We start from the raw sequence: 24862 nt of genomic DNA on the forward strand, positions 1-24862 counted from the left end.
TCATCTCAACCTCTTCCTTCTTTTTCTTTCCCAAAGGCAAGTATGCCATGAGAGACCTGGTCCATCGGCTTCCAGGAGGAAACAACAGCAACAGTTCAGCCAGCAAGGCCATGTCTGATGACACGGTTACTGCTATTTGCTGTACTCTGCATGAAGTGATAACTAAGAATATGGAGAATGCCAAGGCCTTACGGGATGCTGGAGGCATTGAGAAGTTGGTTGGCATCTCCAAGAGTAAGGGAGACAAGTAAGTTATCAAGTTGCTTCACACCTTTGGGATTTCTTAAAATAAATATTATTGATGTCAAATAAGTACGCCTTGTCTCAGCTACTTATGAGATGCATTATTTAGCCTAATTGTAAATCATTTGCTTAATTAACCTTGCTAGTTAAAAGAAGGGAAACAGGAAAGACTTTCATTATTCATGCCCAATAATAAAGCAAAACTGCTTAGTAATTAAGATTTGAAAAAAATAATTCATGTCTGTTTCATTAGATTCTGGCCCAAACCAAGCCATCAGAAAGATTCTAGTGGGGAAACATTAACATAATAGCTTATACAATCAGAGCTACCAAGTTGGGAGAGATCTTAGAGATCCTCAAGTCCAACCTCCTTATTTTACAGATGAAGAAAATGAGGCCAGACGGGTTAAGGGATGTTCCCAGGTTTACAAATTAAGTAAATATCTAAGGCAAGAGCTGAACCCAGGTTTTCCTGATTCTGAGTCCAGTGCCCTATTCACAATATTACAATGCTTCTCAATGAGGTAATCCTAGAAATGCCATCAATATTGAAGCAATGGCTTGTTCAGTTGTTTTGCTTGTAATAGGTTCGATCCAATCTAGTCCAATAAACATTTATTAAACATTTGCTCTGTGCCTGGTACTGTGCTATATGCTAGGGATACAAATAATAAAAGGAAAGTCACTGCTCTCGAGGAGCTAACAATCTTAAGGGGGAGACAGCACACAAAAGGAAGCAGGAAAGGGAAGGGGAGGACAGGACACCAGACAAGGCAGTAGATGCAAAGTGGAGTGAGCTGCGTCCAGTTGCTGCCTTTCATGAAGGAAGGCATTAGAAGGAATTTGGTAGCCTGCCCTCCGGCCTTCCAATCGGAGGGGAAAGTTGGCTGAGGAAGATAGTGTCAATCAGGGCATAAGTTAGCAGCATGGTGGTGAGTTTGGAAGTGATCCTGGGATGGCATCTTATTCCACAGAGATGAGATCAGGCAGGAAAGCAGATGCAAAGTGGTGAAATTAGAAACACAAAATGATGATAAGTAAGATCAGCTTTAGGGTATTAGTTTCATGTATTTTGATAATGGAATAAGCCATTGATTAAATGAACAAATATTGAAACAAATGGTTATTATTCTAACACATAAATTTCAATGTCATCTAACATCAATTAATAAGCAACTAGATGGCACAGTGCATAGAGTGCCAGGCTTGTAGCGAGGAAGACCTAAGTTCAAATCTGGCCTCAGACACTTACTGGTTGTGTGACCCTGGGCAAGGCACTTAACCCTGTTTGCCTCAGTTTCCTCATTTGTATAATGAACTGGAGAAGGAAATGGAAAGCCACTTCAGTATCTTTGCAAAGAAAAACCCCCAGATGGGGTCACAAAGAATCAGATGTGACTCAACAACAACAGTATCATAAATTAAATTGTTTTAAGAATCAACAATATTTTTTCCTGGTCAGATATCTTATTTTTCATCTCTGTGGGGGAATTGCATTTATGAAAATTTCCTCTACCTATTAGAAACTTAGCTGTAACTTATAGTCTTTGAGAGTTTTCTGGGTCACTTAGAGGTAAAGTGACTTTCCCATGCTCATGTAGCAAGGATATCTCAGAAGCAAAAGTTGGACAAAAGTCTTTCTAGCACTTTATACCACTATACCATACTGCCTCTCATTAACTCATCCGTTAATTAAAAAAAAAAGAATTAAAAGACTGAGAATGAACATTCGCCCCCAAGACTTTATCATTTAATCCAATCCTAAGCAAAAATAATAATAATTATTATTATTAAATACCTGTCCTATATAAGGGTTCAAGTCTCGCTTGTGATGCACATTGTCTGTGTTAGCTTAGGCAAGTTACCTAGCCTCTCCATGTTCTAGGCAGCTCTTCTAAGTTTCCAGGAAGGTAATGACATATTGATAGACATTTGTCACCTGTAGTTTCTCTATACCAAGGAAAGCACAGCTCTAATACCTACTTCTATCCCTTTATGTAACATACCACACTCCATGCTGAGAATAGAGAGAAAAAAAATCAAACAATCCCTATCTTCAGGGAGGTTAGAGTCTTAATTTATTATATTCTAATTAATTATCAAATTTGAGAAAACTTCCACTGACTTTATCTACAGTAAATAACTGAAAGGAGTAAGACTTTTTCCCATCAGAGGAAATAGTTCCATAATTTTCTTTCTTGCTAAAAAGTATCTTTCACATTTAGAAACACAAGGTTAATTTTCTTTCTTTCTTTTTGACTAAAGGCTCTTGAGTTCTGTGCTATGGGATTCCTTGCTGCATTATAATTGCATTTAATGTTAGTGTAAGTACTATTGTGTGAGATTTTTTTAGAATCTCTATTTAGAGACCTTGAGACCTTCAGGCATGGTCACCCATCAATCCAATATTATGATTCAATTTTTTTTCCTATTAAGTAGAGAAGCCCCATTAAGCCCTACTGTAATAACGCCACTGGGGAGATTTCTTGCTTAAGCTGTAGCCTGCAATATCACATTTGGGATGAAATGAGCTTCAGTATCAGTAGAAAAACAGTTTTCTTCTGCGAATGACATCAGAAGCACTTAAAGAGCCTCAAGCCTAACTGCTTTGAGTGCTGAGAAGTCATCTCAGTGTGTTTCTCTGCTGCTTAAGCAGGAAAATCACAGTGAAACATATGCTCGTAAAAACATGCTGACACGTCTATACATATTCATAAGCACCAAGATCAATATGCTTTCAGTGAGAGGTGTTGGGACAGCCTGGAAGCTCACTTGCCTCTTTAGAGCTTAGATGCCTATGCTTAGCCTACATTCTAATGCAACAATCTCAGAATAATAACCAGAAAGCCTGAAAGAAGAGATCCACTTGCCTTTGAAGTTATCTCAACAACAAAATAAAATTATCTGGAGAAGTTAATCAAGATTATAGAACAGCATGGGGGCAATATTAAGAGCATGAGATTTAAAGTCATCAGTCTCAGTTTGAATACTTCCTGTTTGAACTTGGAGGGTGGGGGAGGAACTCTACCTCCCTGGTCTTCAGTTTCCTCACCAGTAATTTAAGAGGTTTGAGTTATACTGACCGTTAAGGTCACCACTTCTAATTCCAAATGTTATTATTAATAGAACTGTCTTTTCATATTAACAATCCAAGAAACTCTTCTCTGACTCAATTTTTTTCTTTTTTGGTGAGGTAGTCAGGGTTAAGTAACTTGCTCAAGGTCACACAGCTAGTAAATGTCAAGTCTCTGAGACCAGATTTGAACTCAGGTCCTCCTGACTCCAGGGCCAGAGTTCTATCCACTGCACCAACTAGCTGCCCCCTCAAATCTTAAATGATAATGTGAAAGCCCTGTCTCCTTCTGATAGCCAGACATTTTGGCTGGGTCAGATGCTTTATTCAAGATTTGTTATCCAATAATAGGAGTTCAGTAGCATTGGTGAAAATAGTCTATGTTTAGGGTGTATAGCAAGTGGAGAACTGAGCCTTATCAAGCGCCACACAATACAGTTCAGTTCCGTGCTACAATTCAACATGGCTGTAGAGCACTATGCTAGAGAAGATCCAGAATTTAAATACGACTTGCTCTTTGTCCCTGTGAGGCTTATAATCTAAAGGAGGCATATGACACATACACAAAGATAACTAATGCAAAGTAATACTCTAGCATTTTTTAAATCCTTCATAGTCTTGCTTCATTTTCTTTTCAAACTGAATCCAGAATTCTCTCCCTCATTCACTTCCCAACCAAATTGACCTATTTGCCCTTCTTCATATGTGGCATGCCATTTCCCCTCTCCATGCCTTTGCATAGACTGTACCACATGCCTAGAATGCTCTCCCTTGTCACGACTGCCTCTAGAAACCCCTACCTCCCTTAAAGGTCCCACTTGAGCCACCTCTTACAAAATGCCTGTCCAGATTATCCCAGTTCTACTCCCTCTGTCCCCTGGAAATGACACTGTATATAGTTTTATATCTGCTTATACATGTATATATTCTTCTTCCCCCAGGAGGGGGAGGCTATAATTCTCTTGAAAATAGGAACTGTTTTTATCTTTGCATCCCCTAGCATAGTACTTGACACATATTAGGTGATTAATAAATACTTTTAAAATTGAATCAAATACATGCTAAGTGGATTAGAAAGCTTTAAGCATTATGCTCTGTGAAATTTAAATGGGCCAAGATCAGGAAAAAGAGGATCAGGAAAGACTTCATAGAAGAGCTAGTATTCTCACTAATTAGCCAACCTCATCAGTTCTTCAGTTCATATTGCCTTTTTTTTTTCTTGATTGAAAACAAATATTTATACCCCCAATATAATTCATGATAACTTCTTTATCTCTCATGGTCCTTCAATACTAATCAGATGGTTAATTCTCTTCACTGGTCCGAAAAATCTGAACCAGAAAAGTTACCCTGTGTTTCTTTAACAGAACATCATACCCAATTGCATTGTGACTGCAGATGACAGTGTTTCCACATATCCTTTTAGCATACATTTTTGTATGATAAGAATTCTTTATTGAAAATGGAATTTTAGAATCAAGTATAGCTTGAAAATTGAGTTCAACCTTGTAAATTTATAAAATGCTTATAAATCTACCCCCCTAAATTTGTTCTTGGAAAATTATTACCTGTAATAGAATTAATTCTATTTTGATTCTTCCTTTAAAAAATTGCAGGGCAATCATTTATAAAAGTGTGTCAGAGTCTTCCATTTCCCATATATTGTAGTAAGATTATTATTATTCATTTTGTAATTCCATTAGGTTTCTGTTTATTGTTTCATTTACAAATATATAAGAAGACCCAAAATGTTAGCACTGAAAAATAAAGGCTTTATCTACACTATCACCAGCTGGGTCTAATGATTATCATTGATTAGGTCCTCGCAGGCCACCATAACTTTTGAAGACAAATGATAGAGACAAATATTGAGTGGATCCTTGCTTCTGACAGAGGTGCCTAAACCAGCCACAAAACATGGAAGCTACTAGTTTTTTTCCAATCAAATTAGTTAGGCTGCTTTCATCCAAGTCATCTACCCATCGTGTCAGCTCTGGCCATTAGCAACCATCTTACAGTCACTATTTTGAGGTCTTCATAACTTTATTTATGGTATTCATTTCACGTTGTTTTAAAAACTCATCATTGACATTCTGTCTTGTCCATCTGTTTCATAAATTCATTCGTATTTGCACTTTTAACTGTCCCATAGGAAATAAATGTTGACTGTATGACTGCAACTTGCCATTAGGCAGAAATGCTATTCACAGTCTCATGATTATTGTCAGAAAAGAGTCGTGGATTGGAACTTCTATTATAATCACTTGTCATATTAGAAAGAATCAATATGAAGTAGTTGAAATACTTCAAAGAGAAGTTGCTATAGCATCAGTCAAGTGTTTCAAAAATAAAGCCTTGCAAGAAAGCAAAGACATTTTAACTTTCAAAAGTTGTGATAATACTGTGATTTGTTGGCATTTAAATGGACAGGCTTCAGTTTATTAGTCATTGCCTATTCACAGTCTCTTCCATTTTGTCATTGTCCAGAGAAGAAAGTACACTGAAAAGAGGATTTTTTCCCCATACTAAATTTATTCCCGTTCTAGTTTTTGCTACTTAAATATTTCTACAGATGTAGCTGTAGTGATTTCCTATTTTTAGGGACAAACAGGTAGGTAAAATATGCAAATAACTATAAATGTCTATGTTTGTTAATTATACAAATAATAAAATGTTCATAATCAACAAAGAAACATTAAGTGAAATTATTTATACCAGCAAAAAGATGAGAAGTTATTCTTAAATCATGGTAATCCAATATTACATGTAAAGCACGATACCCAATGTAATAACTTTCTATGCCATTAACCAGCATTTTCAGTGAAAGGCAATGTATAAATTAAATCACTATAATAGAATATCCATTCTTTCATGGAAATATTTTGAGAACTCATGAGAACTAAAATATATATGTTGGTATGTGGCAGGCAGGCAAACAATAAGCATTTATTAAATGCTTACTAAGTGTCAGGTACTGTGCTAAGCACTAGGAATAAAAATACAAGCAAAAAGAAAAGAAAAGAAAGATTGTCCCTGCCCTTAAGGAGTTTATAACCTAATAAAGAAAGACAACACACAAAAGGAAGCTGAAAAGCAGAGGAAGGGAGAAGGAGAAATGGTAGGAAGGGATGGTGGTGATGTCTAGAAAAACAGAAGCAGTGCTAAGCAGTGAATGAAGGATGGTCATTCTGGGCCCATCCATAAAATGGAGACCCCAGAAGAAATTCTCCAGTATGAGGAGTGAAAGGATATTCCAGAGTGAGAAGGCCCTGGGTGGTAAGGAAATTCTAGAGTGAGAAGGCACCAGGCATAATGGAATAGTCCAGAGAGTCAAAATCAGAGAATACAAATACAAATATATGACTATGTCAATGTGCATACACATACGTACATATGTATATCTATGCACATATACATATATTTGTACATGTGTATATACATAAATGTTTTGGTATTGGAAAGAATGCTGTATTTTGAATCTAAGTATATGGGTTCAAATCTTGGCTCTGTTCATTTACTGCTACTATGACTTTAGGCAAATCCCTTAATTTCTTGATCTCACTTTCCTTAACTATAAAAATCCAAGATGGGAAGGAGATGCCACTTAATAAATGTTTATTGATTGATTGATTGGTACAATTTGGTCTGGGTGACTTACTTCAAAGGTATCCATCTCCAAATCCATAATTCTATGATCTGCTACTCCGAGGATCCATGATTTTATCAGTGTAATTACTTCCTCCGCTAATATAGATAAAACATCTAAGACTGGGTAGATAGCCTTCCAGAACTGATGTGGCCAATAAATAAATAAATGACACCCTGAAATCAAACTGATGATGAGTCTCACCTGGGCTGGTTCTTGGTGACAGGTGCACAGACTATAATGGAGCCTATGCTCAAGCCTGCCCAGCTTGGTAGACTCTGCCAGTCTTCACTTTGTTAGCATAGATTTATCAAGGAGGGGTGATCCTTCAATTGGTATGTATCATTAATGATCTGCATTGGCAGAGTCTCTGCAGGGGGGAGTTTCCTAACCATATCTGTGTGTGCATGTATACATATAAACACACATGTATGCATACCCAGAATTTCTTTTAAATGTGCTCGCTATATAATCCCGGCAGATTTCTAAGCATACCAAACTTGAATTGTTTTATTAACATAACAGGTAAAATTGTTATTAATAGGTGCCACCCACACACCCACCCACACTAGTTAAGCTTGTAGAGGGCTTATTTCCAAAATCTGCTCCAAGCCCAAGCCTGATCCCTCAGTGTGAGAGACATAGGATGTGTTTCCATGTACTCATGTCTCTGGTATGACACTGACAGGAGGAGCCCTACAAATCTTCAGTGATAACCTCCAGTGTTGTTCTCCAAACCCAAGGAGACAAAAATGAACATGCTTTTCTTCTTATACATGTGACCAACACCACTGCCAATAAATGCCCATTTTGTCTCTTCAGGTGGACTCATTTCTGTAGACTTCTGTTCCACTGATGATTAAATTTCTACCGTATTTCTGTATTTATTGTATTTCTACTGTATTCTACTGCATTTTCTTTATATTTTCAACAACAACAAAAAGGAAAAATCCTTCCTTCCCACTTACAAATAGATCTCCTTGGTCAGGCCTTTCCAATAGTGAGACTTGATGTTTTTCGGTGAAGAATACCACAACCTGTTCAGTTGTTCTTAAGATAGACTGGTACAGTAGGAAACAGGGAACACCTGAGTTTGAGTCTTGGGCCATGCTACATAAGAGTGCTGGGACCCTTACCAAAGTCACTTTCCATTTGAACTTCAGTTTCTTCATCTTTAAAACAAGCATGATAATGCATTATAGTGAGATTGCTCACATAAAACATACTTTGTAAACCTTAAACCAAGGTGAAAATAGAAACAGAAAAATTGCAGATGTTTTTAAAATTTCATGACAAATCCATTTGAGTTGTGCCCTGGGTACAAGACTCACTGTCTTTCTTCGCTTTCTCCTTTCTGCATCAGACATTCTCCAAAAGTGGTAAAGGCAGCATCTCAGGTCCTAAACAGCATGTGGCAGTACAGGGATCTGAGGAGTCTCTACAAAAAGGTAAGGTTTCTTTGATTCTCTAGGTTGCTGAAGTACATATTGGCATCAAGACAAATAGGAGGATGGTTAGGTATACGGTGGCTGGCACCTGATGACTAGAAGGCATCCAGCCACTTTGTCCGAAATGTAGCCGAGTGTCTGGAGAAAAGGGAGCCAAAAGAAAAGTCCAGGAATTGGAGTTCATGAGCTTTATTCATAAGAGCCTTCAGCCCTCTGTCAGTCAATAAATCCACAGGGATTTATTAAGTGGCAAACGCTGCAGCACTGGGATGTAATTGGTCTTACTTTTACATACTTTTCTAAAAAGCTTGATTATCTGATTTCTCAGGACATAGTAGATTAGAAGTGGCAAAATATATTGGAAATTGGGGTAAGGGAGGGAGTGGGGAGGAGTGGCTGTGAGTAGCCATACTGACAACTGAAGAGCATTTTTTTTTCATTCAACCAGGAGTCAGTAAAACTGCAGGGATTGTTTCCATTTTTGTCTTTTTATCCCTAGCACCTGGCACAGTACCTGGCACATAGCCACTTAATGAATGCTTATTGATCGATTGAATTGGATTTGAATCCCAAATTCAGTACTTACTAACTTTGTAACCATAGGCTAGTCACATGACCTCCCTGACCCTCAGTTTCTTCATCTGTAAAATTGGGATGATACTTACACTACCTACTTCACAAGACTGTTAAGGGAAAAACACTTTGTAATCTCTAAAATACTATGTAAATGTGAGTTACTGTTATTTGGGAAAGACAGGAGGAAACTAAGACAATTTGTAAAGAGATAAGAATTTAAGAAGAAGAGGATTTTCTGACTATTTTAGCATAAGTTTAAACTATTACACCTCAGTAATCTTTCAGGACATCACTGTATTAGAACATAATTGGTGTTCATAATGATGACCCCAAGCATCACAAAAAAAAAGAAGGTTAAATTGTGCCCTTCATGTTCAGTTTAAGAAGGCAGAAATGTGGAATACACTTTAAAAAGGCTTTCATCCAAAATGGTTAGAATAAAAATTTTGGCACTTCAAGATTAAAGTTTAGCCATTTTGAACCATTCATGTTGAAAACTCTTTCCCCAAAAATACCAGTTCAAAGAAGTCTAATTGTCTTATAACTATTTTTTTTAAATACATCAACAGTGTCCACTTTAAAATGTTTTGAAGAGATTGTCAAATAATTCTGATGGCAAATACTTAGCAATCATAAGTAAAGTTGAGCTCTCAAAAGTAAATATATAAAATCATTTATGTGATGATGGGTTGATGTACTGATCAGTCGTATAGCAGGACATTTTCCATCTGGATACAGAGGGTGTTAATGGAGGAATGTCATGTATCTCCATCAGTATCTGCCACTACCATACATGTCCCTACACATGTGCCACAACCATTGTAATCTCTACTGTCCTCAGTATGAAGAATAGCAAAAATCACCATCACTGGTTAGGCCTTGATGCATTATAGGAGCCTAACTGTGCAATGGGAAATGGGATTGAGCAGGAGGCTAAGGGCCTAGGAAATGATACCCGTTTTGCTGAAGGGAAAATCTCTCCTATTCTAGGCCAATAGGAATGAGAAAATTTAATGAGTTGCTTTAGCAAGTTATCCAATCTGCTTTTAAATTTCCCCAAGGTTTCTTATTATTTTCCTTAAGACATTCAAATAGTTCTCAAAATTTAACCTATATATTTCTTTTTCTTAAGATTATCTCTTTAACCCTACAAGAAGAAATTGGTTTAAATTGAAACAGGATGGATTTAAATTAAATGTTTAGGAGAGCATTCTAGAGCATTAAATGTGAGAATAAACTACTGAGCTTGTAAAAATCTCTTCCCTCAATATTTGAAGTTTAGCCTAGGTCCGCCATTTATTGAAGTAATTTGGATGTAGTCATACCAAAAGACAAGGAAAGACTTCTCTTGCATGTTCCTTGGAATCAGGTCTCTGCATTTCATTCTTTTGTCACTCTTTTAACACACATTTAATGCGCATCTGATATGTTAGATTCTATAGAACAGAGGTGCCAAACATACAGTACGTGAACTACATGGACCCCACCACTCTAAGTGCAGCCTAAACCACATTACAATGTAATTGAGAAATATTTAACAAAAAATTTTAAAATACAATAAAACATAAATAATATTATATTTTAAAACTAAATCAATATGTGGCCCACAGGGATCCTTATATATGATTTAGTGGCCCCTGTTTATGTTTGAGTTTGACTCCATTGCTGTGGAAGATAGAAAGATGGGTCTTAGCTTTTATGCTTGAAGAATCAGTATGGTACAGTATAATCAGCAGTGAACTGGCCATAGAGTCAGAGAATCAAGATCCAGATCCCACTTCTCTTGTTTCTTATGAACTCAGGCAATTCATTTTATCTCTGGAGCCTTGGTTTCTTCAATTGTAAAATGAGTGGGTTGGACTAGTTAATTGTCAATAAACATTTATTAAGCATTTACTAATGCCAGGCATTGTGTTAAGTGCTGGGAATAGATATACAAAGGAAAAGAAAGACAATCCCAACCCTAAGGAGCTTACAATCTAATGGGGGAAGACAGCCCATAAAAGGAAGCTGAAAAGTGAGAGGGGGAGGAGTGTGATGGAGAAGTCCAAAAGCAGTATAGCTAGTGGAAAATGACTGCACTGGACCCACTCCTTAAAGGGAGGCCCTGGAGCCCATGGTCCTACTCTCTAGTCATAGGGTCTAATCAAAGGGACAAGAGTACTAATGAGATGTGAGTGCCAGGTAAAACTGATTCAATCTTGCAGGATAATGAGATTTCCCAATGATGAGTTTCCTGGGGCAGGAAAGCATGATGAAGAAGTTCAAAAGCAGTGTAGCTGGTGGGAAATGGGAGGGACCAGATGACATCTGAGGTTGTTTTTCTCTCTCTTCTAGAGATGGAGGTCTCTGAGTCTGTTTCCCCTCAGACTGTAAACTTATTTTCAACTTGAACTCTTAAAATTCCCCTCCTCTCAACTTCTAGATATCAAATGAAATCTCTAATAGTTGTCTTTGTATAGCACTTAATACAGTACTACATTTAACTAAAGTCTTCAAAAGTACCTTTTAATGATGATGATGATGATGATGGCAGACCATGAATATAAAAATAGGCCTCAAGTTCCCATAGTACCTATGAGACCTCTTTAGCCCTGCAATTGTTTTAACTGCTATAGATGGATCTGAGTTATTTTTAACCTTCTGCCTAAATATTCAATTGTATAGATTATAGAGGAGAAAGAAGGGGGCAAGCATTTTTTAAGTGCCTATTAGGTCTTAGACAATGTGCAAAGAGTTTTGTTTTGTTTTTTAAATAAATATCTCATTTGATCCTCACAACAACCCAATTAATATCCCCTTTTACAGAAGAGGAAACTGAGGCAGAAAGCAGTTAAGTGACTTGCCCACAGGGTCACATGGCTAATAAGCATATGAGGCCATATTTCAACTTCCTGACTACAGGCCCAACATTCAAGCACCATCTAGATTACAGATAGGGATTTTATAAGCTATCCACAGAGTTTCATATTTTTACCTAAATACCTGATTTCTTTCATCTCTTCCCTTATATCATAACCCTTTTAGCTTGCTGAGCTTTCCTTCACAACATCTTGACCAATAGAGTTTTATGTTTCTCATAATGATGATGTACCAAACAAGAACAGTGTCATCTTTACTAGAGTAAAGTAGAGTCTATTCCTGGGTGGGTATGAGCTGGGTATGCGTTTAATGTAATTTCTACTTGTGAGTAGCTCAAAAGTAAACCAGATTAGTTTGTTTCCGGGATAAATAAATACATAGGTCTTCTTTTTAAAAACAAGACATACACGATAATTCAGAAGAGAGGAAACGAGATGAAAATATCAGTAGCTAAGAAGGAATGGAAAAATTGGATTACTACAAATGAAATGAGGAGAAAATAGAGAGAAATAAGCAGTTTATACCTTATTTGCTATCTGGTGTCACTCAATAAGTTCTGTAAATTTTTTTCCGTGAATTCCGAAGTTAATATACCTAGAAAAAAATGACATATGCAAAGAAACTCTGGCACTTTGTGTGTTAAAAAGCTATATATGAATTATTGCCTCAGTAATACTTTCCTAAATTTTTCAAAGCTTATTTTTTCAGTGGTGAAATGTATATAATAAATATAACAGATAAGTTAAAAGGGAATGAAATCTCGAAAAAGTTGCTTTTTCATCTTGTTACCACAAAGGTAGCCTCAAGGCTATACTTCCTTTGAAATGAGCATAATCCTCAACTAGGATTCATTTTAGGAGAAATCTGATTTTTTTTTAGAAATTCATACCCCTCTAATTATTCAATGAAATAGAAAATAGGCAAAAGTGAATGACATTAAAATAAGTAAATTTATTAAGGGTTAGTTGAGATCAGAAAATACAAAAGTCTTTCTTTGGAAATTACATTTAAATGTGTTTTCATCAAAATTTAGCATACAATAAGTAAATATTTCCCATCAACATACTGTACATTGAAGCCTCATTATAAAGCTATGCTAAAGATTGGTGTTATAGAATGCCTTATTGGTGAGCAATCCTCATAATCAAGCTTTTTTAGTAGTTCTATAATTAAGCCTGTTTTGATGGTGGCCTAAGACAGCTTCAGCTTACACTGAATTTACCCTAAAAAGTAATAGTGTTGCAGTGAGATGCCAGTGTAACAACACTTCCTGTCTCTGTGTCACCAAATGTTGGTGGATGGTTGTAGTTTCTATTTGTTATTTCCATAGGATTCATATATTTGTTGAGCATATGCTTTGAGCAAGGAACTGTGATCTGTGTGTTTATAAATAATGCATGTAGGGATTCTTTCAAAGCTGAAGTCTTGTGGGTATTTCTGAGTACAAATGGAGATCATGAGAGGGATAGTCTAGAATGTTAAGATGTCCTGCCATTCTTTAACCTTGATTATAGTTAAAATCTAAGAGGAAATACAATTTTAACAGAAAAAATAAAGCAGGAGTTCTTAATAGAACTGGTCTACAATGAGATAATTCAAGGGAATCATAAGTAGGATAGTTTTATAAACTTTAGCGATAATATGATAGAGCAGAAAAATGATTGACTTGAAGTCAGGAAGACCAGAGTTCAAATCCTTCCTCAGATACTTACCCACTGTGGCACATAGGCAAATCACTCCACTTCTCTTAGCCCAAAATGGGGATAATAATATCACCTACCTCATAGGGTTGTTGTGAGGATCAAATAGGTAAAGCTCTTCGCAAACTTTCAAGTGCTACATATAAATACTAACTATTATTATGTCTCTACTCTGACTACTGAGGAAATGCCTCAACATTTCAAAGTTCTTAGAGGAAACTATGTCATTTTTTTTCATCGTGTATGTCCCAGAATCGAGGCACAATGCCTTGCTCAGAAGTGCCTAATAAATGTTTGTTGAATTAAAGTGAAAACACTAGTGCCATGTTAAATTGATCAGTCTGATCAGTACAGCCAAAGTCTTTGGACAGAATATTACACCACATAGTCATGGTTTCTAGATGATAACGCATTGGTCCTTTTTAATAACAACACAGAACAGTAGAGATCATCTTTTTAGCATGACATGGAACATCAGTACCTACACAAGTAGTCCCCACTCCTCAGTGTTTCATACTCCGATGTTCCATTCATTCCATGTGATCTACTTAACCCCTATGCTTCATAGAGTAATATCTTTATCTCCTCCCGATTAATGACTTTCTGGATTTCAAAGATTGCTTTTAAAGATTACTTTCAAATTTGAGAATAATTATAAATTCCTCAGCTTGCTACTCTGAAATTATCAATTATTCAATTAACTGGCATTTATTAAGTACCTAGTACATGCCAGGATTGTAGAAGTCACTCATTCTTTATTTTAACAGATGAAAAAACCGAGTCTCATCTAATTTTAATAACTTGTTCCTACGAGATCACTTGACCTAGGTAAGGGGCAAGGCAGGGCTGGAACTCAGGTCTCTTGATTTCCAGTTCAGCATTATATCTGTCACATATATGCCATCTTCAGCTGCTAGAAAAGTGCTACCAAATATGGATCCTTTCTGCTTCAATAAATTGATGAGACTTGTTTGTAGTTGATAGGAAAGATATCAGTGTAGTTATGTAGAGAGCTGGCCTTGGAGCCAGAAAGTCCTGGGTTCAATTCCCTTTTCAGATACTTCCTAGCTCGGTAACTCTGGCAAGTCATTTAACCACTTGGTGCTTTAGGCAGCTCTCTAAGGCTATTCACTGGTAGAAGGCATTTCCTCACATGGCATTTTGCTATACCAATGAAATTATTCCCATACGCATCCACATTAGTTGCTATTATACAGTTTTTCAATAGTTTAAATATTTCCCTCAAACTGCTTTCTTTAATTCTTTTACTTTGTCAGTCCATTCTTTTTTTTCTTGGGGGGGGGAGGTGTCCAGATTTATTATCACATTAGTGTAGAGAACTTGCAAGGAAATTCTTTCTATTAATTCAGATCCACATCTGCTTTGAATTTATAGAGCCTGCAAACAGATAGGATAGTGCAAAGATAGACTTTGCCACCCATAATGATAAGAGAAATTAAGAAACATGGCCCTAATGATAACAAAGCTGAAAAAAGAGCAAGATTGGTAGATAGTTGGAAATGGTGATAGAGATATTTTCAATGAGAGGTACTAGGTTTTCCGCTAAGTTTAGCTTTGGCTTCTCCTTACTCCATCCCACAATATTTCTCTTGCTATGAAATCATCTGATTCATCTGTTCACTAAACCTCTAACTTCCTTTTTTACAATATTGTTTCTGAAGACTTGGGTTCATAGAAGTGCCCTTTGATTTAACAATATGGAAAATTGAAAGATTTTTCATTAATGGCAAATATATATGCCTTGCTCTTCACATACCTTGCTTATGTATACGTGGCTAATTGAATGTTTCCTCATGAACACAAATTCAATAATACTTCTTAATTTTGAAATTTCAGTATTCTGCATTTCTTATAGTGTCTTATTTATAAGGTAACCGCCTAGAACGTGAGCCTCTTTATAACTGAAAAAAGCATTTGAATAGTATTTAGTGGCCAATTGTTGAACATCAAATCACAGTGACCTTTGAACTAAAAATATAGTAACCACTTCTGACAAGTATTTCAGTACTTTGTATTAAAAATGTTTTTGTACTAAAATACAAATTATATATTCAGGTAGGTGGCTATTTGATGAGGGGAGGGGTTTTAGAGAAAGGTAATGAGTTCAGTTTTAGATATATTAAGTTTGACATGTGAGATTGGAAGTAGAGAGAGAGAGGTTAGGGCTGGACAAAAAGATCTGAGAATCATTATCATAGAATGATTATTGAAACTACAGAAGACAATGAGATCACCATGTCAAATACTATAAAGGGAAAAGAAAAGAGGGACCAGCACAGAACCTTGGGATACTCCAAGAATTAGTAGGTGTGACCTGGATGAAGAAGATCCTGCAAAGGAGACTGAGAAGGAATGATCAGACAAGTGAGAAGAGAACTAGGAAAGACCAGTGTCATGAAAACCTAGAGAGAAGAGAATATCAAGGATCTGCTACCTTTTCCCTTCCATAGTAAACAGCTAGGATCTTCTGGTGGTCCCCAAGGAGATGGGGGAAAGGATAACCAAGAGATCCAGAACTGAGTAGGATTCTCAGCTTGTCCAAATCAAAGGGGCAAATATATATGCGTGTGTGTGTGTGTGTATGCATGTATATATAGTTTTAGAACTATAGATGGCATGCCCTAAGTCCCTTGGTGTATGGTCAGTTCCTATCTGATCAGAGTTTGCCATAAGCCAAGTTCCCTGTGTCTTCCACATTTCTCTTATGATCCATTCAAAATTGTGCCTCTTTTCTATGGTCTCTATTATCTGATTTGCCTATTCTAAAGGTCCTACATAGTTTTGGATCTCTTGATTACTCTTTTCTCCATCTCCCCAGGGATCACCAGAGTATCTTAGTCACCTAGCATGGAGAAAAAAGGATAGCATATCCTTGATACAAGGAAACCTTAGATACTAGACGGTCTCTCTCTCTCTCTCTCTCTCTCTCTGTCTCTCTCTCTCTCTCTCTCTCACACACACACACACACACACACACACACACACACACACACACTTTTTTTAAATCAGAAAGGATTCACAGTCCCTAAATAGTCAACAATTGCCCATTTCTAGTGAGTCCCATATTCATTCCAGGGATTTATACACACCAAAACATGGAGACTTAATGATTCATCCTCAAAGAGGCATAAATGGGTCAAAAAATACCCAGATGTCCTCAGTCCTCTCAAGGAAGCTGAGTGTTCAGTCTCCACCAATTGACCCTTTCACTAAATACACAATAATTGGAATAAAAGAGCACTAAACAATTGGGAAGGTTTGAGGAAAGTCTCCTCTGAAATGGCACCCAAGCAGAACCTTTCAAGAAGCTAGAGTTGTAAGATGCTGCGGGAATAAGGAAAGACCTTCTCACTAGGCTTATAGCATATGAAAAGAGATACATGTGGGAAATAATATACCATGTTTGGGAAATAGCAAGAGGGCCAGTTTGGTGTGAATGTAGAGCTCATGAAAGAGAGTAACTTGTAATAAGCATAGAAAGATGTTCCAAAGAGAAATGGGGGCAGTTTGAAGGATGGATGCATTTGAAGGGAAATATAATGATTTTTGGACATGAATGGTTAAACATTGAAAGGTGAAATCTAAGCCAGAGAAGACTTGAGTTTGAATCTTGCCTTTGTCACATACTAACTGTCTAACTATGGACAAGTCAATTAGCTCCTCTGAACCTCAGTTTCTTCATCTTTAAAATGGGAATGGGAACTATAGTAACAACCTCAGAGGGATGATAATAATAAAAAATAATAGTTAATAATAGCCAGTGTTGACATAGTTTAAAGTTTACAAAGTGTTTTGCACATATCATTTCATTTTATTTTCATGATAACCCTGTGAAGTCAGTACTCTTATTGACCTCACTTTATATATAAGGAAACTGAGGCTCAGAGAGGAGCTATTAAGTGCAGGAGAAGGAAGTCAAACCCAGGTCTTCCTATCTGTTAAGCCAGAACTTTATCCACTGAACCACCCTGCCTCCTGTTGTAAGGATCAAATGAGATAATATACTCCTACTACCTCCCGAAATTTGTTCTTTTCTCAATGAATCCATCGACACACTTGCCACCTCTTAAAAAGAACGAGGTCTTGTTTCCTTGGATGGATACAATATATTTTCTGTTACCATTTTTTATGAGAGAAACAGAAAATAAAACTGATCTTCAAATGCCTCTCATTTTATTGTTTGGGAAGCTAGACTATTTGGTTGCACAGAACCTTCAGCAAATGAATAATGAACTCGGAAAAGTCAGGAGTCATGCCCTTCATGCCTTGTCTCACTCAGTGCTCACTTTTCTCACAGCTATTTTATTCATTACGTTAGATCTTGCCATCATTGCACTCACAAAACAGGAAATCAATAATTAATTATGGATAGGTAAAGTGATGCCTGACTGATTTCCCCACGTCCCTTGAACTGTAGTCTACCAAGTGATTGGGCACAGTTATCTTGCAGTTTTTCACTCCAGCAGATTTTAGGAACCTGGCCATTTTGATAACTCAGCTGTTAGTCCTGTGTCTCCTCCAGCCTGAAATCAGGAGCTCACAGTTAAAATCTCTCCGGTGATTGGTTACATCTTTCCCATCCAATCGACAAGATAATAACACTAGTAAAAGAGTGTTGGATTCAAAAGAAAACTAGAAAGATAATTTGAAGCATTTTAAATGGAAACACACAGCATGGTCAAGAGTCAAGGTCTGGATCTTGAAGCTTTGCAGTAATCACTTTAGAAACGAAAGGGAGAAATGCTTTCATACTTCTTTTGGCATGTTGACATTTTGAGAATTAATAGACCTTGCTTTCAGAGCATAGAAGATAGTGAGGGAAAAGCAGTAAATCCCATATGAAAATAAATTAAACTCCTGAATTTGGAGATGTCATTTTTATCAAAGAAATTGCCTACATGGTACTTACTAATCTATGTTCAGTGCTGGTAATTCTTTACCACTAAATTATGGGAAGACCTACAAGCCTTTTACTTTTCTTTTCCTGAGCAAAAAATCTTTTTGACATGATTCCAAGACAACCTGAAGTCAAGTTTCTTCAAGGTTTAAACTCTGAAGTTCTTTTTAAAATAATAATAGTGATAACTTGCATTTATATCACTTAATACTCCATTTATATGCAAGATGAAAAACCTAGTTAGGGTTAAGTTCAGCTCTGTTAATATCACCTTACATAACAAACTGGCCACGTAGTATATGATAACTTCATTGACAAATGAAGTCTTTCCTTCAGGAGTCCTCCTGACCTCTCAGAGACAATTCTTAGATACTCACTGCACATCATGATGCCTGTCCATATACAATGGCAAGAAGAAGGGTGCAGAAGCAAAAATCAATTGTGCGAAAGTGGAAATCAATGCACATGACAGCTTCTAAAACATGAAGTGACTATGGCCAATAAGATATAAACACCACTGCGATGCATCAGAAAGTTCAAGGAAATCCAGTTGTGAGGCAACAAAGGGCAAAGCTTCTTTCACGCCTCTTCCCCCAACAGATATTCTTCTCATTATTCTTTACCCAAACTAGCAGAAACACCAGATCTAAGTCAGGCAAAGAGAAAGCATTGAAGGAGCACAAATAATGACTGACATTTATATAGCACTTTACAGCCATTACTTCAACTGATCTTTTTGACAACCCAGTGAATAAGTCTAATTATTCTTATTCCTATTTACAGATGAGAGGGAAGTAAGAGAGTAAGCACTTTTATAGTGTCTACTATGTGCCAGGCAAGATTATAATTACCTCATTTGGTCCTCGCAACAACGCTGGGTGGTAGGTACTGTAATTATCTGCATTATGCAGTTGAGGAAACTGAGGCAGAGGTTTAGTGACTTGCCAGAGTCACGCAGCTAGTGAGTGTCTAAAACTGAATTTGAACTCAGGCCCTCCTGATTCCAGGTCCAGCACTCTATCTACTACATCACCAGCTGCTTACAAGAGAACAAGGAACAATTGTAGTGCAAAGAATTCGGAACTCAGAGAACTAAACATAAAATCATGGGACCTGAGTTCAAATTTTGTCTCTACAACTTAACTGCCTGTGCAATGTTGGCCAATTTGCTTAACATCTCTGAACCTCAGTTTCCCATCATTAACATAAACTAACATAAACTAAATTACCTCTTCAGTCCTTTCTGACTCTAGATCTATAATCCTATAGATGTGAAGCTCAGAGATCTTGTGTCCAAGACAGGATTGGAATGTAGTTCTTTCAGGTCCAAACCTTACCTCACTCTGGAATCCTGGTTCTGCAAGGACCTGGGCAAGAAATTTAAACTTTCTTTGTCCAAAACTCCCCATGTATGAATAGAAGATATTCAGTAAATAAGTGTTCATAAGTATCAAGTTACTTGGGGAGGGAGGGAAGGTTGTCAACTTGAAGTTATCTGATGTTTTAGGTGTCATATGATACTTTCAAGTTTATAAATTGCTTTACATGCAATTATCTAATTTAAGTCTCACAACAGCCCTCTAAGATAGGCTCTACAACTGACTTATTCCAATTTTATAGATGTAGAAACAGGTTAGATTCAGAGAGGTTTATGAGACATGCTCATAGTTACACAACAGTTAATGTCACTGGCATCTCCCTGACTCCAAATCCACCACTCTAGCTACTATGAGACATTAACTACAGCAGCCAACTATATCTGTTATGGTTTCTTGCAGGCTCACAGTTAATTCTTCTTTTTTTCTTCCTACATTTTGATTCCCACTGCTTGCTTTAAAAAAAAAAAGTGAGTACCTATTCAACAATCAATCAGCTTAGTATTTTTTAAAATGTTCTTTTTTAATTATGAACTTGACCAACAAATATGAGTATTCCCACATAGAAAGAATAACAGAAAAAGGATTGTATATGAAACTGTGAGTCTCTGTTATGTGAGACTTGAGTTTGTTTGTTTTTTAGAATCTTTATTAAATTTAACTTGATAATGGCAACAATGGCCTCCTTGGCTCTGACCCCTTCAGAACTTCCTTCTAATCTCGTCTGTATTTGTTATTTTATAGATGCTCTTTAATTTTTCTTCTTTTTCAAATTATTATCAATCCTCATTATTACCCTCATAGACACATCTTTACATACACCTCCCCCAAAAGAAAAGCCCTACCTCATTACAAACAAGGCCAGTCAAGCAAAGCAAATCCATATATTGGTACTGTTTGTAAATGAGTATTCTGCTCCTCTTTACTAAGAGTTGGGAAAAATGCTTCAGCATCAATCTTCTGTAGTCATGACTAGTTACTGTGCTGATCAGTTATTTATATCTTTCGAAGTTGTTTTCCTTTAGAGTGTTGTATTCATTATACAAGTAGTTGTGGTTCTGCTCACTTCTTCATCAGTTCATACAAATTTTCTCAGGTTTCTCTGAAACTATCCTTTTTGTCCTTTTTTATAGCAAAATAATGGTCCATTAAATTCATATACACTAATTTGGCCAGCCATTCACAAGTTGTCAAGGTACTCCCTTAGTTTCAGTACTTCACTACAATAAGTAGTGCTATTATAAATATTTCTGCACATATAGGAACTTTCCCTATATCTTCAATCTCATAGTGAGAAGGATATATGACAAATACTGGTATTGAAGGGTCAAAGAATATGAATACATTAGTAACTTCTAGTAGTTCCAAATTGCTTTTGAGAATTGTTGGGGGGCAGCTAGGAGGCACAGGGGATAGAGTTCCGGCCTTGGAGTCAGGAGGACCTGAGTTCAAATCTGGCCTCAGACACTTGATACTTACTCGCTGTATGACCCTGGGTGAGCCACTTAATCCTGATTACCTCACCAAAAAAAAAAAAAAAGGAAAAAAAATTGTTGGACGAATTCACAGCTCCACTAATAGTATTTTAGTGTGTATGCCTTAGCATAGTCACACCAACAATTGTCATTTTCCCTTTTTGTCATTTTTGCCAATGTCATGGGAATGAAATAGAATCTCAAAGTTGTTTCAATTTGAATTTTTCCTAATATTAGTGATTTGGGACATTTTAAAAATATGATTGTTGATATCTTACATATCTTTGAGAACTCATTGTCCATATTCTTTGCCTATTTTAATCATGTATTGGGGAATATCCCCTGTTCTTATGTACATGGATCAATTCCCTCAGATATAAATTTCCCAAGAAAATTTACAAAAACTTGCAAAGATTTCTTTTTACTAGGTTATTATTTCCTTTCTAATTCTAACTGCTTAGATTTTGTTTCTGCAGATATTTTTCAATTTTATGTAATGTAAATTGTCCAATTTATCTTTTAACCAACTAATTGTTAATGAAGTCACCTATTAAAGTCCTAGGTAGCACAGAGGATGGAGTACTGGACCTAGTGTCAGGAAGACCTGAAATCAAATCTGATCTCAGACACTTACTGGCTATGTGACCTTGGGCAAGTCAATCAATTTCCTCAACTGTAGAAAGGGGATACTAACAGCATCTACTTCCCAGGGTTGTTGTGAGAATCAAATGAGATAATATTTGTAAAGTGCTTAGCACAGTGCCTAACACATAGTAGGAACTTAATAAATTCGTGTTTCCTTCCTTCCTTCCTTGCAACTGATTAAAGGCTAGTTGTGAGCTTCTATATCTTCATTCAACAATGAGGATTTATTTCAGTCCTCCTGCATGCCAGGCACTGTACTAGACACTGAGAATATAAAGACAAAAATAAAGACTTTTCCTGGCCCTCAGGGATTTAAACTTACTAGGGGAAAATTGACTAGAGGCAAATTGCTTGATCTCTCTGAACCTCAGTTTCCTTGTCTGTAATATAGGGATATTAACATTTTCTTTCATAGAGTCTTCATCAATTTAATTCAGTGTTTATTAAACACCTACTATGCAGACCATTGTTTTAGGAAATGTGAGAGATACAAAAATTTAGATAAGACACAGTCACTGTTCTTGGGGATACCAAAAAAAAAACCAAATAAGTCTTTGCCTCTCAATGATAGTTGATAGGGATAAAGACTGGATCTGTGATTTCACTGATAGAGAGAACTCCCAGGTGAGGGTGTTCCCTCTACCAATACAAAATGGCACTTTTTCTGTCACTTCTGGTCTCAAAGGGTTACCTAGAGCATTGAGAAGATAAGTCACTTGCCTAGCACCACCCAACCAGTACGTATTAAAGGTGGGACTTGAATCTAGGTTTTACTGACTTCCTGATGTTCAAGTATCTTATATGTTAATGGAAGATACATGTATACAAAGAAGTATAATACAAGGTAATTTGAGGAGTGAAAGACTGAAAAGAAAACTGACTCGGGTCATGGAGACATATGTTCAAATCCACCTTCAGATGCTCACTACGTGGGGTAACTAAGTTCCTCTCCCTGGGCCTTGGATTCTTCATCTTTTAAAGGAGGTGGTTGGACTAGCTTCTCCCTGAGGTCTCTTTCAGCTCTAGACCTGGGGTGCTATAAACTAGGAGAATCAGAGAAGGCTTTAGGAAAGAGATGGCACCTAAGCTATGTGCCTTGAGGGATTCTGAAAAGTGGGAAGGTATAAGAAATATATTCTAAACATGGCATATGACTTGGGCAGATGCCAGAGGCAGGTGGTAGAATGTTGACTTCATTTCCCACTAAGCTGCACAGCTTTGGACTTCTCCATTTCATATCCTAGGAACTTCATCATCCTATAAGATCATATCAACCCTAGTACTCACACCCCATCAATTCTTTCAGACAACTCTGATTGGAGGACAGAGCAAAGAGCTCCTCCCAGAACCTCCATTTAAGGAGGTTGCCCAGGCCAGCCTTCATTTTTTATCCTACAGCACAGCTTTGGATTTGCCCATCATCCCCCACTTCACAGGGTACCTTCTCTTTCTGTTTTCTTTCTCCCATTTGATTGTAAGACTCCTTGAGGGCAGGGATTCTTTTTTTTTTTTCATATTTCTCTGAAACCATCCCTTTTTAGAGATATTTGTATTCCCAGTGCTTAGTATAGTGCCTGGAACATAGTAGGTGCTTAATGTTTATTGACTGATCACGGAACAACTAGGTGAATAGTTTGGTCAGAATGTCAAGTCCATGAAGTACATAAATGGGAAATAGTTAGAAACCAGATTAAGGATTAAATACAAGGCTAAATAGTTTGTATTTTCTTCCAAAGACAGAGAATTATTGGAGTTTTTTTATCACATGATCACATATGTATCTTAGATTATTTTGACCACTGTGTGGGGAATGGTTTTGAAAAGAGAAAAAAAAGGGTCAGGGAAGCCAATTGGGAGGCTATAACAATACTGTAAGTGAGAGTTCTTGAGGGTATGATTGTGAGACTGGAGAGAAGAGAATGAAAATTTAAACACACACATGTACACATATGTGTGTATTTATATGTATACGTATATGTGTATGTATTCATTAGGAATTTGGCAACTGGTTGTATCTGGGCAAGAGTCAAGGATGACTGAACTTATGAATGTGGCTTACTCTAAGTTTGTGGCACCTTCATTAGAAATAAGGAAGTCTGAAGAAACTTAAAATGTTCTAACTCAAACATGGATAATTATAATAATAATAGTCTAGAGAAGAGGTTTTCAACCTAGGATCCATGAATTTTTAAAAAATATTTTTATAATTATATTTCCATTTAACTTATTTCTTTTATAATCCTGTTTTACATTATATATTTTTAAATATTTTGATATTTGTACTTCCATTTAATTTATTTCTTTTGTAATCCTGTATATTTTACGTTAAGTATTTAAAAATATTTCAAGGAGTCTATAGGCTGCCCAAATTATCCATGACATACAAAAAAGTTAAAAACCTTGATCTCCAGGAGGCTCAATGGTGGAAGAGCATTGAATCTTAAATTCAAGAACCTAGGTTCAAGTTCTGGCTCTGTTATTACCTATGTGACTTTGGGCACATTACTTCTTTCCGGGCCTAATATGTAAGATCGTATAATAGGACATAAGCATTCTTAAACTTTTTTGTGGTACGAACCATACCAGCAGAAAGGCAAAGCCTATGGATTCCTTCTTAGAATAACATTTTTAAATACGTAAAATAGGATTTATACAAATTACCAAGGAAACATTGAAATGCTGTAATCAAAATATTTAAAAAACAAGTTCACAGACCCCCAAGTTAAGAACCTCTGAACGACAGGATATTTAAGTTCTTTCTAATTTCTGATCCCAAGAAGTCATTGGAGTAGGTCCAAAGATAACATGTGAAGTCTGGGAGAAGGAAAAAAATGCTTTATGGTTTACAACACATGTGCTTTTTTCTCCCAAGGACCAATCAATTAAACAATATTCTGGGC

The 24862-nt window shown here is 36.6% G+C and overlaps 1 protein-coding gene across 1 annotated transcript in view; it reads left to right on the forward strand.

Annotated features, from left to right (window-relative positions):
• Positions 1-24862, forward strand: part of CTNND2 (catenin delta 2) — a 912708-nt gene that overhangs the window by 846453 nt on the left and 41393 nt on the right. The window contains exons 17-18 of the mRNA XM_027869022.1: positions 37-247; positions 8326-8410. Coding sequence (XP_027724823.1) covers positions 37-247; positions 8326-8410 — 296 coding nt within the window. The remainder of the gene's footprint in view (positions 1-36; positions 248-8325; positions 8411-24862) is intronic.

Source organism: Vombatus ursinus, unplaced genomic scaffold, assembly GCF_900497805.2.
Source record: "Vombatus ursinus unplaced genomic scaffold, bare-nosed wombat genome assembly UNPS02014791.1, whole genome shotgun sequence".
Classification (NCBI taxonomy): Eukaryota; Metazoa; Chordata; class Mammalia; order Diprotodontia; family Vombatidae; genus Vombatus; species Vombatus ursinus.